The sequence below is a fragment of the Chiloscyllium plagiosum genome, unplaced genomic scaffold (assembly GCF_037043375.1).
Source record: "Chiloscyllium plagiosum isolate Xiang-an unplaced genomic scaffold, Cpla_swu_hap1 HiC_scaffold_38, whole genome shotgun sequence".
Lineage (NCBI taxonomy): Eukaryota > Metazoa > Chordata > Chondrichthyes > Orectolobiformes > Hemiscylliidae > Chiloscyllium > Chiloscyllium plagiosum.
The window spans coordinates 4,701,237-4,721,680 of record NW_028270176.1 but is presented as its reverse complement, the minus strand read 5'-3'; the positions used below and the strand labels follow the sequence as shown (position 1 = coordinate 4,721,680).

The 20,444-nt window shown below is 45.8% G+C and overlaps 1 protein-coding gene across 2 annotated transcripts in view; it reads right to left on the bottom strand.

The window, feature by feature from the left end:
- LOC122544240 (pregnancy zone protein-like) overlaps positions 1 to 15,152 on the bottom strand; it is a 321,085-nt gene extending 305,933 nt beyond the window's left edge. For both annotated transcript variants that reach the window (XM_087980973.1, XM_087980974.1), the window contains exons 1-2: positions 15,044 to 15,152; positions 5,211 to 5,394 (exon numbers count right to left, since the gene is read on the bottom strand). In XM_087980973.1, coding sequence (XP_087837099.1) covers positions 5,211 to 5,394; positions 15,044 to 15,099 — 240 coding nt within the window. In that variant the 5' untranslated portion in view covers positions 15,100 to 15,152. The remainder of the gene's footprint in view (positions 1 to 5,210; positions 5,395 to 15,043) is intronic.
- Between the last annotated feature and the right edge of the window lie 5,292 nt (positions 15,153 to 20,444).

The following is a 20,444-nucleotide window of genomic DNA, read 5'->3' as shown; positions in this document are numbered from 1 at the left end:
GATCAGTGTCAAGCTGCTGTCCTGTGTCAGTGTGAAGGCTGGGGTCTGTGTCAGGTTGCTGTCCTGTGTCAGTGTTAGACTGGGATCAGTGACAGGCAGCTGTCCTGTGTCAGTGTGAGACAGGGATCAGAGACAGGCTGCTGTCCTGTGTCAGTGTGAGACTGGCATCTGTGACATGCTGTTGTCCTGTGTCAGTGTGAGATTGGCATCAGTGACAGGCAGCCGTCCTGTGTCAGTGTGAGACTGGGAACGGAGACAGGCTGCTGTCCTGTGTCAGTGTGAGACTGAGATCAGTGTCAGGCTCCGGTCCTGTATTAGTTTCAGACTCGGATCAGTGACCAGCTGCTGTCCTGTACCAGTGTGAGAAGGGGATCCGTGACTGGCTGCTGCCCTGTGTCACTCTGAAAGCAGGGTTCAGTATCAGGCTGCAATCCTGTGTCTGTGTGACACTGGGATCAATGATAGGCTGCTGTTCTGTGTCAGTGTGAATAGTAGAATCAGTATCAGGCAACGATCATGTGTCTGTGTTAACCTGGGATCAGTGACAGGCTGCTGTCCTGTGTCAGTGTGAAGATTGGGAACTTTTTCAGGCTGCTGTCCTGTATCAGTGTGAGACTGGGATCAGAAACAGGCAGCCGTCCTGTGTCAGTGTGAGACTGGGATCAGGGAGAGGCAGCCGTTCTGTGTCAGTGTGATTCTGGAATCAGAGTTAGGCTTCTGTCCTGTGTCAGTGTGAAGACTGGGATTAGAGACAGGCAGCTGTCTTGTGTCAGTGTGAAGACTGGGATCAGAGACAGGCTGCTGTCCTGTGTCAACGTGGGACTGGGATCAGTGACAGGCTGCTGTCCTGTGTCAGTGTGAGACTGGGGTCAGTGATATGCTGTTGTCCTGTGTCAGTGTGAAGAATGGGATCAGGGACAGGCAGCCGTCCTATGTCAGTGTGATTCTGGGATCAGAGTTAGGCTGCTGTCCTGTGTCAGTGTGAAGATTGGGATCAGTGACTGGCTGCTATCCTGTGTCAGTGTGAGACTGGGATCAGAGACACACTGCTGTCCTGTGTCAATGTGAAGACTGGGATCAATGACAGGCTGCTGTCCTGTGTCAGTGCGATGACTGTGATCAGTGACAGACTGCTGTCCTTGGACAATTTGAAGACTGGGATCCGTGTCAGGCTGCTGTACTGTGTTAGTATGAGACAGCGATCAGTGACAGGCTGCTGTCCTATACCAGTGTGATACTGGGATCAATGTCATGCTGCTGTCCTGTGTCAGTGTGAAACTGGGATCGATGTCATGCTGCTCTCCTGTGTCAGTGTGAAGACTGGAATCAGTGTCAGGCAACGATCATGTGTCTGTGTTAAACTGTGATCAGTGACAGGCTGCTGTCCTGTGTCAGTGTGAATCCTGGGATCAGTATCAGGCAACGGTCATGTGTCTGTGTTAACCTGGGATTAGTGTCAGGCTGCTGTCCTGTGTCAGTGTGAGACGCCGATCAGTGACAGGCTACTGTCCTGTGTCACTGTGAAGACTGGGATCAGTGACAAGCTGCAGTCCTGTGTCAGTACGATGACTGTGATCAGTGACAGACTGCTGTCCTTGGACAATTTGAAGACTGGGATCAGTGACAAGCTGCAGTCCTGTGTCAGTGCGATGACTGTGATCAGTGACAGACCGCTGTCCTTGGACAATTTGAAGAATGGGATCAGTGACAGGCTGCTGTCCTGTACCAGTGTGATACTGGCATCAGTGTCAGGCTGCTGTCCTGTGTCAGTGTGAGACCGCGATCAGTGACAGGCTGCTGTCCTCTATCAGTATGAAGACTGGGATCAGTGTCAGGCTGCTGTCCTGTGTCAGTGTGAGACCGCGATCAGTGACAGGCTGCTGTCCTGTGTCAGTGTGAAGACTGGATTCAATGTCACGCTGTTGTCCTGTGTCAGTGTGAAACTGGGATCAGTGACAGGCTGCTGTCCTGTATCAGTGTGAAGACTGGGATCAGTATCAGGCTGCTGTCCTGTGTCAGTGTGAAGACTTGGATCAGTGACATGCTGCAGTCCTGTGTCAGTGCGATGACTGTGATCAGTGACAGACTGCTGTCCTTGGACAATTTGAAGAATGGGATCAGTGACAGGCTGCTGTCCTGTACCAGTGTGATACTGGCATCAGTGTCAGGCTGCTGTCCTGTGTCAGTGTGAGACCGCGATCAGTGACAGGCTGCTGTCCTCTATCAGTATGAAGACTGGGATCAGTGTCAGGCTGCTGTCCTGTGTCAGTGTGAGACCGCGATCAGTGACAGGCTGCTGTCCTGTGTCAGTGTGAAGACTGGATTCAATGTCACGCTGTTGTCCTGTGTCAGTGTGAAACTGGGATCAGTGACAGGCTGCTGTCCTGTATCAGTGTGAAGACTGGGATCAGTATCAGGCTGCTGTCCTGTGTCAGTGTGAAGACTTGGATCAGTGACATGCTGCTGTCCTGTGTCAGGGTGATGACTGTGAACAGTAACAGGCTGCTGTCCTTGGACAATTTGAAGACTGGGATCAATGACAGGCTGCTGTCCTGTGTCAGTGTGAATACTGGGATCAGTATCAGGCAACGATCATGTGTCTGTGTTAAACTGGGATCAGTGTCAGACTGCTGTCCTGTGTCAGTGTGAATACTGGAATCAGTATCAGGCAACGATCATGTGTCTGTGTTAAACTGTGATCAGTGTCAGGCTGCTGTCCTGCACCAGTGTGATACTGGGATCATTGATAGGCTGCTGCCCTGTACCAGTGTGATACTGGGATCAGTGTCAGGTTTTTGTCCTGAGTCAGTGTGATACTGGGATCAGTGTTAGGATTCTGTCCTGTGTCAGTGTGATACTGGGATCAGTGATAGGCTGCTGTCCAGTATCAGTGTGAAACTGGGATCAGTGATAGGCTGCTGTCCTGTACCAGTGTGATACTGGATCAGTGTCAGGTTTCTGTCCTGTGTCAGTGTGAATACTGGGATCAGTGACAAGCTGCTGTCCTGTGTCAGTGTGAAGACTGGGATCTGTGTCAGGCTGCTGTACTGTGTCAGTATGAGACTGCGATCAATGAAAGGCTGCTATCCTGTGTCAGTGTGAATACTGGAATCAGTATCAGGCTGCTGTCCTGTGTCAGTGTGAAACGGCGATCAGTGACAGGCTTCTGGCCTGTGTCAGTGCAAAGATTGGGAGCAGTGTCAGGCTGCTGTCCTGTGTCAGTGTGAAGACTTAGATTAGTGACATGCTGCTGTACTGTGTCAGTGTGATGACTGTGATCATTAACAGGCTGCTGTCCTTGGACAATTTGAAGAATGGGATCAGTGACAGGCTGCTGTCCTGTATCAGTGTGATACTGGCATCAGTCTCAGGCTGCTGTCCTGTGTCAGTGTGAGACTGGGATCAGTGACAGGCTGCTGTCCTGTGTCAGTGTGAGACAGCGTTCAATGACAGGCTTCTGTCCTGTGTCAGTGTGAAGACTGGGATCAGTGACAGGCTGCTGTCCTGTGTCAGTGTGAGACTGGGATCAGTGACAGGCTGCTGTCCAGTATCAGTGTGAATCCTGGAATCAGTATCAGGCAATGATCATGTGTCTGTGTTAACCTGGGATCAGTGACAGGCTGCTGTCCTGTGTCAGTGCGATGACTGTGATCAGTGACAGGCTGCTGTCCTGTGTCAGTGCGATGACTGTGATCAGTGACAGGCTGCTGTCCTTCAACAATTTGAAGAATGGGATCAGTGTTAGGCTGCTGTCCTGTATCAGTGTGATACTGGCATCAGTCTCAGGCTGCTGTCCTGTGTCAGTGTGAGACCGCGATCAGTGACAGGCTGCTGTCCTGTGTCAGTGTGAAGACTGGATTCAATGTCACGCTGTTGTCCTGTGTCAGTGTGAAACTGGGATCAGTGACAGGCTGCTGTCCTGTGTCAGTGTGAGACTGGGATCAGTGACAGGCTGCTGTCCTGTGTCAGTGTGAAACTGGGATCAGTGACAGACTGCTGTCCTGTGTCAGTGCGAAGACTGGGATCAGTGACAGACTGCTGTCCTGTGTCAGTGTGAAACGGCGATCAGTGACAGGCTGCTGGCCTGTGTCAGTGTGATGACTGGGATCAGTGATAGGCTGCTGTCCTGTATCAGTGTGAGACTAGGATCAGTGACAGGCTGCTGTCCTGTGTCAGTGTGAAACTGGGATCAGTGACAGGCTGCTGTCCTGTGTCAGTGTGAAGACTGGGATCAGTGACAGGCTGCTGTCTTATGTCAGTGTGAAACGGCGATCAGTGTCAGGCTGCTGCCCTGCGTCCGTGTGAAGACTGGGATCAGTGATAGGCTGCTGTCCTGTATCAGTGTGAGACTAGGATCAGTGACAGGCTGCTGTCCTGTGTCAGTGTGAAACTGGGATCAGTGACAGACTGCTGTCCTGTGTCAGTGTGAAGACTGGGATCAGTGACAGGCTGCTGTCCTGTGTCAGTGTGAAACGGCGATCAGTGTCAGGCTGCTGCCCTGCGTCCGTGTGAAGACTGGGATCAGTGACAGGCTTCTGGCCTGTGTCAGTGTGATGACTGGGATCAGTGTCAGTGTGATGACTGGGATCAGTGACAGGCTGCTGTCCTGTATCAGTGTGAAGACTGGAATCAGTATCAGGCAATGATCATGTGTCAGTGTTAACCTCGGATTGGTGTCAGGCTGCTGTCCTGTGTCAGTGTGAAGACTGTGATCAGTGACAGGCTTCTGTCCTGTGTCAGTGTGAGACTGGGATCAGTGTCAGATCTGATGGTAGTGGTTGTAGGTGTGTAAGGTGCTCTTTCAGGAGACTTTGTGAATTTCTGTCATGCATCTCTCAGATGGTATATATTGCTGCTGTTGAACTCAGTGGGAGGGGGAGTATGCTTGCGGATACTGTACCACCCAGCAGGCTGCCTTTCCCAGGATGGTGTCAAGCATCTCGAGTGTTGTTGGAGCTGTAACCATCCAGGCAAGTATTGCATCACACTCCTGACTTGTGCCTTCTCGATCGTGGACAGGGTTTGGGGAGTTGGGAGGTAAGTTATTTGCTGCAGGATTCCTAGTCTATGACCTGTTCTTATAACCACTGCGTTTATGTGACAAATCCAGTTCAGTGTCTAGTCATTGCTCCAGTCCCAGTATCCCCCTGAATCTGCAGAAGCAGGAATGGGAATCAAATACACAAACCACCATGTGACCCCAGACTTACAGTGAACTGGAAGCAGTTATGTCCTGCACTCCCCAGTAGCTCCTCCTGCAGGAGTATGTTGTTTGTCTGCTCATTCTGAATTGTCAGTTTCTGGGGGACGATGTCATTTCCAGGTGACAGCAGGACGCAAACCCTCTCAAGAGTATTGGTACGAATTTCTGCTGGGATCAGAACCACGTAATGCCTGTGAAGAAGGGAGGCTTGGTTTAAACAGAGGAGAAGAATAAAGATATGCAACCTCTCCCTGTTGACTGCCTCAATCAGTGTGACTCAGTCCCTGCAGTTTCAGCATTGTATGCTGTCCCTGTAACGTCTGTTGTTGTAGTACACCCTTCGAGATCTACAGCATTGAAAGCCGCCCTTCACCCTTCCAATAGTTAAAAACAAATAAGTAACTATTCTTATCATATTTTCCAGCACCTGGTTCATTTGGCCCAGTTGGCATCATGTGGGCACATAAAATAAATCTTAACTGTTAGGAGGGATTCTGCCTCTCCCATCTTGACAGGCAATGCACTCCAGATTCTCACCACCCTCTCAACCTCCTGCACCTTACCTTAACTCCATGTGCCACCAAGGGGAAATGTTGCTTCCTGTCAATGCTCCCACATCGTGTTATACATCCCAATCATTCCCCACTGCAGCCCCGCAAGCTCCACTGCTCTAAGTAAAACAACCCCAGTCTGTCCAATCTTTCTCCATCACTGAAACTCTCCAGCTCAGGCACCATCCTGATATCTCTCCTCTGAACCCTGTCCAGTGCTATCACATCCCTCCTGTAATGTGGTTTCCAGAACTGCAGCCAATACTCTAGCTGTGGCCTAGCCAATGATTTTACTGTTACAGCATCACCTCTCTGCTCTTAAACCCAATTTCTCGACTAGCCATGGGACGTGCAGAGTTACAGAGGTGGGTCTGGGTGGGATTGTCTTCAGAGGGTCAGTCGACTCGATGGGCCGAATGAACGTACAGAACCTAAGAGCGAGGAGCAGGAGTAGGCCATCTGGCTTTTCGAGCTCACTCTACCATTCAATAAGATCATGGATGATCTTTCTGTGGTCTCAGCTCCACTTACTCACTCTCTCTCCATAACCCTTAATTCCTATACTGTTCAAAAAATTATCTATATTTGTGTTTAAAACATTCAATGAGCAAGCCTCAATTATTTCATTGGGCATGGAATCCACAGATTCACAACCTGCTGGGTGAAGATCTTCCTTCTCAATTCAGTCCTAAATCTGCTCCGTCTAATTTTGAGGCTATGCCCTCTTGTTCTAGTTTTCCTGCCAGTGGAAACATCTGCGTGTTTCTTGTCTATTCCCTTCATAATTGTGTATGTTTCTATATGATCACCCCTCATTCTTTAAATTCCAATTAATATAATCCCAGTCTACTCAGTCTCTCCTCATAAACCAAACCCTCAAACCTAGAATAAGCCTAGTGAACCTCCTCTGCACCCCCTCTAGTGCCAGCACAAATGGTGACTAATTGCGGTCCCAACACTGATCCCTGAGGCACACCCTGAGGCACATCACTAGTCACTGATCGCCAACCAGAAAAGCATTTGTTTATCCCCACTCTTTGATTCCTGTTAGTTAAACAATCCTCTATCCATGCTCATACATTACCCATTGTTATTTTAACCAGCAAGCTTTTGTGTCGCACCCTGTTCAATGCCTTTTGTCCAACGCGCTTGCAATGTCTTCATAGAATTCCGGTAAATTAGTTAAGCATGACCTGCCTTTCATGAATCTGCCCAATGGGAGAATTTCTATCTCGATGTCTTGCAATTTCTTCCTTGAGAATAGATTCAAGCATTTCCCAACTACAGAAATTAAGCTGACCAGTTTATAGTTCCCCATCTTTTAACTACTGTCACTTTTGAATAGTGGTATCACATTTGCTGTTTTCCAATTTGTTGCAACTGCCCCAGAGTCCAGTGAATTTTGGAAAATTACCACAAGTGCGTTTGCTATTTCTCCTGCCATTTCTTTTAGTACCCTGATATGCATTCCACTGGGGCCTTATCGACTTACTGACCTTTAGCTCCATTAGCTTGCCCAACATTACCTCTTTCGTGATCATGATTGTTTCCAGGCCCTCACCTACCTTCATCTCTTTGTCAATTACTGGTATGTTATTTGTGTCCTCCACTATGAAGACCAATACTAAGTACCTGTTCAATGCCTCGGTCATTTCCTCATATCCCATTGCTAAATCCTTCGTCTCATCCTGATTAGGACCAATGTTTACCTTAGCCACTCTTTTTTGTTTTATATGTTCAGAGAAACTTTTGCTATCTGTCTTTATATTCTGAGATGGTTTTTATTCTTATTATCAATCTTTCTTTTCTTTATAGCTTTTTTTGTGGCTTTCTGTTGACCTTCAAAGTTTTCCCAATCTTCTAGTTTTCCACTGGTCTTTGCCACTTTGTATACCTTCTCTTTTAATTTGGTAGCCTCCCTTACTTCCTTAAACACCAAGATTCACCCTTTTCCTACAGTCCTTCCTTTTCATAGAAACCCTATAGTGTGGAAACTGGCCAGTTAGCCCAACAAGTCCACACTGACCCTCCAAACAGCATCTCTTCCAGATCCACGGCCCTACATTTCTCATGGCTAACCCATCTAGCCTGCACATCCCTGAACTCTTTGAAACATTGCCTTGAAAGTCCTCCACTGTTTGTCAACTGTCCCACCATAAAGTCATTGCTTCCAGCCTAATTTAATGTACTACTCCCTCGTCCTATTGTTGTCTCCTTTGTTTAAGCACAAGATCCTGGTATTGGATTTTATCTTGGCACTTTCCATCTGTATACTAAATTCAACCAGACTGTGAGCACTCCTTCCAAGAAGTTCTCTAACTATGAGATCATTAATGACCAGATCTAGGATAGCTTGCCCCCTTGTCAGTTCCATTACATGCTGTTCAAGAAAACTATTGCGAATACGTTCAACGAACTTGTCCTCAAAGCCACCCTGACTGACCTGGTTCAACTAATTAACATGCAAATTAAAATCCCCAAGATAATTGCTGTAGCATTTTTACAGGCATTAGTTATTTCTTTGTTTATTACCCCCTCCAATGTGATGTTATTATTTGGTGGCCTATCGATTACACCTATTCTTAGAATTTCTAATTTCTACCCAAATGGATTCAACCTTATTCTCCATGAAACTTATGTCATCTCTCACCACTGCCCTGATGTCATCCTTAAATATCAGAGCTATACCACCTCCCTTACCCTCCTTTCTAGCTTTCTGAAATCGTCTGATACCCCTGGATATTTAACTCCCAGTAATGACCATTCTGCAACCATGTCTCCGTAATAGCAACTAAATCACACTCATTATCATAATGGCCTGCTTCCACACTGCATGGATTCTATGATTCTCTGTCATGCCTTCTTCGCTATTTTATCCTCCTGTCTTGAGACCTTAAGGTTGGTGCATACCAAGGTCTCTCTGATCCTCAGTGCTTCCCACCGTCTGATTGATCATCACGTGTTGGAGGAGAAAGTGAGGTCTGCAGATGCTGGAGATCAAAGTTGAAACTTTATTGCTGGAACAGCACAGCAGGTCAGGCAGCATCCAGGGAACAGGAGATTCGACGTTTCGGGCACAGGCCCTTCTTCAGGAATGAGCAGAGAGTGTTCAGCAGGAGAAGATAAAAGGTAGGGAGGAGGGACCAGGAGAAGATGAAAGGTAGGGAGGAGGGACCAGGAGAAGATAAAAGGTAGGGAGGAGGGACCAGGAGAAGATAAAAGGTAGGGAGGACACGTGTTCTCATGCTTTGTTTGTCCTGCCTCACAACAATCTGGATTGAATGCCATTTCCAGAGGCAGTTGAGATAATTATCTCACAGTGATCATATTGGACACAGAATATATAGAAGAAAACAGCACAGGAACAGGCTCTTTGGCCCATGATGTTATGCCAAACATGACGTCAAGTTAAACTAATCCCTTCTGCCAGCCCTGGACCATATCCTCCCATTCCTTGCTTATTCATATGATTACCTAACAGCCCCTCAAATGTCCCCATCGTACCTGCTTCCACCACTATCCAGGCATTTCTACCTTCCAGGCATCTCTGTGTAAAAATCTTCCCCCTCACGTCTTTTTTGAAATTTCCCCCTCTCACCTTAAATGTATGCCCTCAACTATTAGACATTTCAACTCTGGGAAAAAGATTCTGACTGTCAATCCTATCTGTGCCTCTCATAATTTTTATGAACTTCTAGCAAGTCTCCCCTTGGTTTCTGCTGTTCCAAAGAAAACCCTAGGTGCCCAGCCTCTCCTCATAGCTCATACTGTCTAATCCAGGCAACATTTTGGTAAACCTTTCTGCATCCACTGCAAAGCCTCCACGCATTCCTTCAGTATGGTGAATAGAATTGAGCACAATACTCGAGTACAGCCTCATCAAAGTTTTATGAAGCTGCAACATCACTTCCTGACTCTTATACTTCGTGCCTGACCATTAAAAGCAAACATGCCATCCACCTTCTTTACCACTCGATCTACTTGTGTGGCCACTTTAAAGGAGCTATGGACAAGGATCCCAAGAACCCTCTGTACATCAATGCCATTTATTGTCCTGTATAATTTCATTAACATTTGCTACCCCAAAGTGCAATACCTCACACTTCCATAGAATCCATACAACGTGGAAAAAGGCCACCAGGCCCACCAAGTCCACACCAACCCTCTGAAGAACATCTCACCCAGATTCATCCCCTTGCCCAATAGTCCTCTACCTCCCACGACCAATGCACTCAACCTACACATCCCTGGACACAATGAGCAATTTAGCACGGTCAATTCACCTAACCTATGCATCTTTGGGCTGTGGGAGTAAACTGGCCACGCAGAGGAAACCCACGCAGGCATAGGGAGGATCCACAAAGACAGCCACTCGAGGCTAGAATCAAACCTAGGTAACCAGTAAGCCACCATGTAACTCACCTGCCCAGATTAAACTCCATCTGTCATTCCTCCACCCATATAAATCCATAAATTCATATGAAAAAGGAGTAGAACTAGACCATTTGGCTCATTGCATTTGCTCTGTCATTCAATCATGGCTCATATGTTCCTCGCCTCATTTTCCTGCCCTTTCCCAAATACCCTTCAACCTTTCCCAAAAACCCTTCAGATTTACCAATTAAAAATCTGTCTAACTCCTCCTTAAATTTACTCACTGTCCCGGCATCTACCAGACTTTGGTATCTGCAACTGATCTATATCTGTCTCCTTTGATAACCTTCTACACTATCCACAATGCCCCCAATCTTTGTGTAATCTCCAAACTTATTAACTCACCATTTATGTTTACATCCAAGTCATTTATAAAAAGCAGAAACTGCCGAGGTTCCACAACGGATTGCTGTGGAACACCAGTACTCTCGTCCCTCCAGTCTTCCACACCACCTTCTGACTTCTACAGGCAAGCTAATTCTGAATCCAAATGGCCAACTCACCATGGATCCCATGCCTCTTAATCTTCTCAACGGACCACAAAGGACCTTGCCAAAAGCCATACTAAAATCCATGTAAACAACATCATTTGCTCTACCCTCATCAGTCAGCCTTGCCACGTCCTGAAAGACCTCAATAGTGTTAGCAAGACCCTGCTGAAAGCCATGCTGACAGTCCTTAATTTGGCTTGTGTTTCAAATGTACTTAACTCCTATCCCTAAGAAGCCTATCCAATAGATTCCAAACCACTGATGTGAGACTCACCAGTCTGTAATTTCCTGAATTATCCTAGTTTCCCTTCTTGAACAGAGGAGCAGCATTAGCTACTCACCAGACCTCAGGGACCTTGCCAGTTGCTAGCAAGGATACAAAGATCTCAGTCAAGGCCCCAGCAATCTCCTCTCTTGCCTCACTTAAAAACCTAGGGAAAATACCATCGGGCCTTGTGGACTTATCCACCTTATTACTGTTCAACTGACCTTATACTGCTTCTTTCTTGATTTCAAAATGCCCTGACAGATTAGCATGCTCCACACTAGTCTCATTATCCTCCATGTCCTTCTCCTCAGTGAATACCAACACATTTAGGATCTCATCCATATCCTCTGCCTCCAAACACAAGTTTCCTCCTTTATCCTGGAGTGCTCCATAAAACCAAAGAACATAGGTGTAGAAATTAAGCCATTCAGCCCATTGAGTCTCCTCCACCATTCAATCATGACTGATGTGTTTCTCAACCGCATTTTCCCGTTTGCTCCCATTAACCTTTGATTCCCTTAATACTCGACAACCTGTCTATTAAATTTACTCAATGACCTGGTGTCCACAGCCTTCTGTGACAATAAATTCCATAGATTCACCACGCTCTCATTGAAGAAGTTTCTCCATATCTGTGTTCTAAACCTCTGAGGCTATGCTCTGTCAGGTCCTAGTCTCTCCTACCAATGGAAATATCTTCCTAACATCTACTCCGTCCAGGCCATTCTGTATTCTGTATGTTTTAATTAGATTCCCCCCTTATCCTTCTCAACCCCCTCAAGTATAGACCTAGAGTCCTCAAAAATTCCTCATATGTTAAGCTTTTCATTCCTGGACCATTCTCATGAACCTCCTCTCAACATGATCCAAGGCCAGTACATCCTTTCTGAGGCTAAAACTGCACACAATACTCCTAATGTGGTCTGACCAAAGCATTTTACAGCCTCAGAAGTACATTCCTGCTTTTATATCCAAATCCTCTCAAAATAAATGCCATCACTGTATTTGCTTTCCTATCTACTGATTCAACCTGCAAGTTTACCTTGAGAGAATCCTGGACTAGAACAGTCAAGTCTCTTTGCACTTCAGACTTCTGAATTTTCTCCCCATTTAGAAAATAATCCATGCTTTCTGTGCGGCACCTTGTCAAAGGCCTTTTGAAGTCCAGGTAGATAATAACCAATGGCTCTCCTTGGTCTAACTTGCTCATTATTCCTCAAAGAATTCTAGCAGATTTATCAGGCATGACCTACCCTTGATGAAACCATGCTGACTTTGCCTTATTTTGCCATACACATCTAAATATTCAGAGATCTCATCCTTCACAGTGGATTCCAGGATCTTACCCAAGGCTGAGGTTAGGCTAATCAATCTGAAATTTTCCGTCTTTTGCCTTACTCCCTTCTTAAACAGGAATGTTACTTTAGCAACTTTCCAGTCCAGTGGGACCCTCCCTGATCTTAACAATTCCTGAAAGATTACCACTAACACCTTCACTATCACTTCAACTATTTCCCTTTGAACCCCGTTGTGCAGTCCATCTGGTCCATGTGGTTTAGCCACCTTCGGGTCATTCAGTTTTTCTAGCATCTTATCCTTGGTGATGGCCGCCATACTCAGTTCTTCCCTCCCCCTCCCCCCACCCCCAACCCCCACCACCTTGAATTTTTGTATTATTACTCATGTGGAGACTAGCGTGGAGTAATTATTCAATTCTTCAGCCATTTTCTTGTTCCCCACTACTAACTCTCCAGTGTCATTTTCCAGTGGCTCAATGTCCACTTTTGCCTCTCTTTTGCCCTTCATATAGCTAAAGACTCTTACAGTCTTCCTTTATATTACTGGCTAGCGTACCCTCATATTTAATCTCTTCCCTCCTTATTTCTTTTTTTTTGTTGCCCTCTGTTGGTCTTTGTAAGCTTCCCAATCCTCTGGTTTCCCACTGCCTTCGCTACTTTCTATGCTTTCTCTTTTGATTTCATGCTATCCCTGACTTCCCTCGTCAGCCACGGTTGCCTCATCCTCCCTGTACCAGGCTTCTTTTTCCTCGGGATGAATCTCTGCTGTGTCTCCTAATTTACTTCCAGAATCTCCTGCCGTTGCTGTTCCAAGTCTTTCTTGCTAGCCTCCCCTCCCAGTCAATTCTGCCCTGCTCCTACCTTATGCCTCTGTAGTTGCCTTTATTCAGCAGTAACACCATTACCTCTGATTCTATCTTCTCCCTCTCAAATTGCAGACTAAATTCAATCATAGTATAATCACTCTCTCATAAGGATTCCTTCACCGTAACCTCCTTTATCAATTCTGCCTCATTGCATAACACTAAATCCAATATTGCCTGTTCCCTCCCGGGCTCCAAAACAAGCTGCTTCAAAAAGCAATCTCTCAGACATTCCAGAAATTCCTTTTCTTGCAATCCACGACTCACCTGATTTGCCCAGTCCACCTGCATATTGATCACTGTAACTTTGCCTTTCCTACACATCCTATTCCTTGTTATCCTCTTGTTTTTAATGCTTGTAGAAAATGATTTAGGATTCTCTTTAACCCTACTCGCTAAGGATATTTCATGGCTCCTCCTTGCTTTCCTAATTTCCTGCTTGAGTTCTTTCCTACTTCCTTGACATTCCTCATGGGCCCTGTCTGATTGTAGCTTTCTAAACCTTGTGTGCTTCCTTTTTCTTTATAACTAAATTCATATCGACTAAATCTGACCCTCGTCATCAAGGTGTCCCATGTCTTGCCATCCTTCTCCTTCCTTCTTGCTGAAAATTACTGCTCCTGAACTCTGATCAATAGGCATTTAGACAACAATAACAGCTAGCTCAATAACAGCTACTCCTAATTAACTCTTCCCAGCTCCTGCCCAATACTGACATAATTTGTCCTCCCCAAATTTAGTACCTTCCCACAAGATCCTGACTTATCCTTATTCATAGCTACCTATTGATCAAGGGATTTGTGGCTGTCAGTCAGGAGAGGCTTGTGAAATCTGATGATTCTGCCCTTGTGTATTCTCCGGTCAATGTGAGAGTCAGAGTCCTTTCAGAGCAAACACTCTCCCCCTCCCTTCAAGGTGGAGGCCAGGAACATCTGTGTTTTCGAGAGTGGACAAGGGAAAAGGTCATTTCAAACAACAAGAGAACCAGCATTGTGAAACTGAGAACTGAGAGACACTCGGGGTTTTACCCAGGCCCACCCTGGGCCTTACAAAATCTATTCCCACTCTGCTCTCTCCAGAGTATATAATATCCTACCCATTCTAATCCCATTCTCTCCCTCATTCCCTGTATACTTTAATATCCTACCCAGTCCAATACCCTTCCCCTCCCATACTCTACGTACATTTTAATATCATCTAATCCCATTACCTCACTCCCACCACCCTTTAATATCCTCTTCATTCCTTGCACCCATTAATATCTCACCCATCAAGTCCCAACCTCCTCCTCATTCCTCACATGCTTTAATATCTTGTCCAAATTAATTATATTCTCCTCTTCACTTACTGTAGATTTTAAAATACCAACCAGGCTAATCCAATTACTTGTTACTCACAGCTCCCATTTATATCCTAAAATATCTCATACGCCTCTCCCCCACAATTTCAATGAGTTCAATTCTTTTCGCCCCGTGACATTGAAGGAACAGCAATATATTTGCAAGTCAGGATGGTAAGTGGTTAGGAGGGTAACTTGTTCCCATATATCAGCTACATTTGTCTTTCTGGGTGGCAGTGGTCATGGCATTGAGAGGTGCTATGTAAAGAAGCCTTCGTGAATTTCGGCAGTGCATCGCTTCAATGGCATAGAGTCCAGATTCAGTGGTCAAGAGACAGCTCTACTCAAAATATCCATCCCTTAGTACTGATCCTCTGACAGCGCAGCACTCCCTTAGTACTGCCAATGCCACTGTGCGGCACTCCCTCATTAATCCTACCACAGACTAATCTCTCTCTCTCTCTCTTCACCTTCCCCTCACTACCACTCTCCCTCACTCCAGTTCAGTTTCACCATCTTTTCAGATTCTCCACACTGCCCTAAATATTTCTCTTTCTTTCCCTTGTTTTAAGTTTGGTCTCTCATCCAATACTCACAGTCCAGCTTGCACTTCTCTGAACAGTAGACAGAGGAAAATTGATCGAGGGAGCATCTTTCTGCTGTCTGTCTCACAATCACCAGAAAAATGAGATTCTGACCTGCTTACAACAGCTATATCAACTCAAGAAGGTCACTGACCGGTGTTTCAACAGCAGCTCTGAGGCATTCTGTAAACAGAGTTTACAGGGAGCGAGGTTGGAAGCTCAAAGTTAGAACGAACAGAGTGGTTGTCTCTGGTTTGTTACCCGTGCCACGTGATAGAGAGTCAAGGAATAGGGAGAGAGAGAACAGTTAAATGCGTGGCTACAGGGATGGTGCAGGAGGGAGGGATTCCGGTATTTGGATAACTGCGGTTCTTTCTGGGGAAGGTGGGACCTCTATAAACAGGATGGTCTGCACCTGAACCTGAGGGGCACCAGTATCCTTGGTGGGAGGTTTGCTAGTGCTCTTGGGGGTGGTTTAAACTAACTCTGCAGGGGCATGGGAACCCAGACTGTAGCTTTAGGGTGCAGGACCTGGAGTACAGGGAGGTTAGGAACATGGCATCAATTTCAAAGGAGGATGCCTGTAAACAGGAAAGTGGCTTGAAGTGTGTATACTTCAATGCAAGAAGTATACGAAATAAGGTAGGTGAACTTGCAGCGTGGGTTGGTACCTGGGACTTCGATGTTGTGGCTATTACAGAGACATGGGTAGAACAGGGACAGGATTGGCTGTTGCAGGTTCCAGGGTTTAAATGTTTTAGTAGGGTTAGAGGTGGGGGTAAAAGAGGGGGAGGTGTGGCATTGCTTGTCAAAGATAGTATTACAGCTGTGGAAAGGACGATGGTTGAAGACTTTCCTTCTGAGGTAGTTTGGGCTGAGGTTAGGAATAGGAAAGGTGAGCTCACCCTGTTAGGAGTTTTTTACAGGCCTCCTAATAGTCCTAGAAACATAGAAGAAAGGATTGCGAGGATGATTCAAGAGAAGAGTGAAAGTAATAGGGTGGTTGTTATGGGGGACTTTAACTTTCCTGATATTGATTGGGAAAGCTATAGCTCAAGTTCGTTAGATGGGTCAGTGTTTGTCCAATGTGTGCAGGAGGGTTTCCTGACACAATATGTAGATAGGCCAACAAGAGGTGAGGCCATACTGGATTTGGTTCTGGGTAATGAACCAGGCCAGGTGTTAGAATTAGAGTTAGGTGAGCACTTTGGGGACAGTGACCACAATTCGGTGACTTTTACTCTAGTGATGGAGAGGGATAAGTGTGCACTACAGGGCAAGAATTATAGCTGGGGGCAGGGAAATTATGATGCGGTGAGGCATGACTTAGGATGTGTGGCTTGGAAAAGTAAGCTTCAAGGCAAGGGCGTAATTGATATGTGGAGCTTGTTCAAAGAGCAACTATTGAGTGTCCTTGATAAGTATGTACCCGTCAGGCAGGGAGGAAAGGGTCATGTGAGGGAGCCGTGGTTTAATAAGGAATTGGAATCCCTTGTTAAAGGGAAGAAGGCGGCCTATGTAAAGATGAGGCGTGAAGGTTCAATTGGGGCGATTGAGAGTTATAAGGTAGCCAGGAAGGACCTGAAGAGAGAGCTAAGAGCAGCAAGGAGGGGACATGAAAGGTCTTAAGTTGGTAGGATTAGGGAAAACCCTAAGGCTTTCTATAGGTATGTCAGGAATAAAAGAATGACTAGGGTAGGAATAGGTCCAGTCAAGGATAGTAGTGGGAAGTTGCGTGTGGAGGCTGAAGAGATTGGGGAGACACTGAATGAATACTTTTCGTCAGTATTCAATCAGGAACAGGACACTGTTGTCAATGTGAGTACTGAGTCACAATTAAGTAGAATGGATTGCTTTGAGGTATGTAGAGAAGAGGTGTTGGAAATTCTGAAAAGGGTGAAAATAGATAAGTCCCCTGGGTCTGATGGCATTTATCCTAGGATTCTCTGGGAAGCAAGGGAGAAGATTGCAGAGCCATTGGCCTTGATTTTTATGTCCTCCTTGTCTATAGGAGTAGTGCCAGAAGATTGGAGGCTAGCAAATGTGGTTCCCTTGTTCAAGAAGGGGAGTAAGGATAACCCTAGTAACTATAGGCCGGTGAGTCTCACTTCTGTTGTGGGCAAAATCTTAGAGAGAATTGTAAGGGATAGGATTTATGAACATCTGGATAGGAATAATGTGATCAAGGATAGTCAGCATGGTTTTGTGAAGGGCAGGTCGTGCCTCACAAACCTTATTGAATTCTTTGAGAAGGTGACTAAGGAGGTGGACGAGGGGAAAGCGGTAGATGTGGTGTATATGGATTTTAGTAAGGCGTTTGATAAGGTACCCCGTGGTAGACTACTGCAAAAAATACAGAGGTATGGCATTGAGGGTGAGTTGGAGGTTTGGATTAGGAATTGGCTGGCTGGAAGAAGACAGAGGGTAGTAGTTGATGGCAAAGGTTCATCTTGGAGTGCCATCACTAGCGGTGTTCCGCAAGGATCTGTTTTGGGACCATTGTTGTTTGTCATTTTTATAAATGACCTGGAGGAGGGGTTAGAAGGTTGGGTGAGTAAGTTTGCGGATGATACGAAAGTCGGAGGAGTTGTTGACAGTGAGGAAGGATATGGCAGATTACAGCGGGATATAGATAAGCTGCAGAACTGGGCAGAAAGGTGGCAAATGGAGTTCAATGTAGCTAAGTATGAGGTGATTCACTTTGGTAAGAGTAACAAAAAGATGGGGTACTGGGCTAATGGTCGGATACTTGGTAGTGTGGATGAGCAGAGGGATCTTGGTGTCCATGTACACAGATCTTTGAAAGTTGCCACCCAGGTAAATAGTGCGGTGAAGAAGGCATATAGCATACTGGCTTTTTTTGGTAGAGGAATTGAGTTCCGGAGTACTGATGTCATGTTGCAGTTGTATAAGACTCTGGTGCGGCCACATCTGGAGTATTGTGTGCAGTTTTGGTCGCCATATTATAGGAAGGATGTGGAGGCACTGGAACGGGTGCAGAGGAGGTTTACCAGGATGTTGCCTGGTATGGTAGGAAGATCGTATGAGGAAAGGCTGAGGCACTTGGGGTTGTTTTCATTGGAGAAAAGAAGGTTTAGGGGTGACTTGATAGAGGTGTACAAGATGATTAGGGGTTTAGATAGGGTCGACAGTGAGAATCTTTTTCCACGTATGGAGTCAGCTATTACAAGGGGGCATAGCTTTAAATTAAGGGGGGGTAGGTATAGGACAGATGTTAGGGATAGGTTCTTTACTCAGCGAGTCGTGAGTTCATGGAATGCCCTGCCAATAGCAGTGGTGGACTCTCCCTCATTATGGGCATTTAAGCGGGCATTGGATAGGCACATGGAGGATAGTGGGCTAGTGTAGGTTAGGTGGGCTTGGATCGGCGCAACATCGAGGGCCAAAGGGCCTGTACTGCGCTGTATTCTTCTATGTTCTATGTTCTATGTTCTAAGTGCAGTGTATTTACAGAGTGCAACCTCAGCTGACTGTTCATCAAATAGCAAGCAGAGAATCAATGTGTGAGACAGAGATAGAGAGGCAGAGAGAGAGAATAACAATTAGATTGCAGTGTAACCATGGCTTTCTACATGGTCTGTCCTGTATCTGACCCAGGAATGATTGATTGGGATCATGAACAGGGAACTTTACTTTCATTTCAAAAGTTTAGAGAATGCTTTACTTTGTAACTAATCCTGTGCCATATCTGTTCTGGGAATGTTTGATGGGGACAGCAGCAAGAGAGCTTTATTTTGTAACTGGTCCCACTTTTATACTAGCCCACTTGCCTATGTACCTGTGTTTGTGTATGATAAGGAGTTGTAGTAAATGTTGATGGGGTCCTAAAGGACATCGGTCTGCAGCAAGTGATGGGGAGGGGGGGGAAACCAGCAAGTGGGAAAAACATACTCATCCTCACTAATCTGCGGGCTGCAGATGTATTTGTTCACAATAGATATCTGTAAACGTGACCACCGCACAGTCCTTGTGGAGACCAAGTTCTACCTTCAAATTTAAGAATAACCTCCATCATGTTATGAGGCCCTATCACTGACTAAATGGGACAGACTTCAAATAGATCTTGCAACATAAGACTGGACTTCCATGAGGCACTGTGGACCATTACAACATCTACAGTAAAATGGTACTCCAACACAACCTCATGGCCTAACATATCCCCTCATCAAGCATTACCATCAAGCCAGGGGATCAACCCTGGTTCAATGGAGGGTGCAGGAGGGCATGCCAGGAGCTGAACCAGATATATCTAAACATGAGGTGTCAACCTGGTGAAGCCACCAAATGGAACTATTTGTCAAACAGCGTAAGCAGCAAGTGATAGGCAGAGCTAAGTGATGCCACAACCAACAGATCAGATCTAAATTCTGCAGTCTTGCCAGACACAGTTGTGAATGGTGGTGAACAACTCATTGCAAGAGGAGGCTCCCCATCCTCACTGATGGAGAAGCCCAGCACATCATTGCAAAGGATAAGGCTGAAGTATTCACAGCAATCTTCAGTCAAAAGGGCAGAATGGATGATCCTCCAGTGGTCCCCAGCAGTCACTAGTATCACAAATACCCATCTTCAGCCAGTTCAGTTAATTCCATATGATATCAAGAAACAGTTGAGGAATATTCATTTAGAACAGTAATTTATTGTCACTAGTATTTTTACAAAAAGCACTATGAAATGTATTTACGTTGCCATACTCTGACACCGATATTAATAACAGAAAACAGTGACCTAGGACTAACCACCTTCACCTATTTCATCACTGACCTTCCTTCCATCTTAAGATCTGAAGTGGCAATGTTCACTGATGACTGCACAATGTTCAGCAACTCCGCAAACACTGAAGCAGTCCATGCCCAAATGCAACAGGACCTGGCGTGAGGTGAAAAATGGCATGTAACATTCTGCAACACAATTGCAAGACAATGATTGTCTCAAATAAAAGACAATCTATCATTCAATGGTGTTACCATCACTGAATCCCCACTATCAATATCCTGAGGGTAACCATTGACCAGAAACTGAATTGAACCAGCCACGTAAAACAGTGGCTAAAATGGGCAGGCTGTGAATACTGCAAAATGTGACTAAAGCCTGTCCATGATTTGCAAGGCAAAGGTCAGAGTGTGATGGAATATTCCCCACTTGCCTGGATAACTGCAGCTCTAATGACATTCAAGAAGTTTAACACCAACCAGGACAAAGTAGCCCGCTTGATTGGCACAAGCATCCATTCCCTCCACCATCCATTCACTCCACCTCAATAGCAGCTGAGCAGTGTGAACTATCTACACGATGCACTGCAGAAACTCACAAAGGCTCCCTTATACAGCACCTTCCAACTCATCACTACTTTTATTTAAAAGGACAAGGATGGCAGACACATGGGAACATC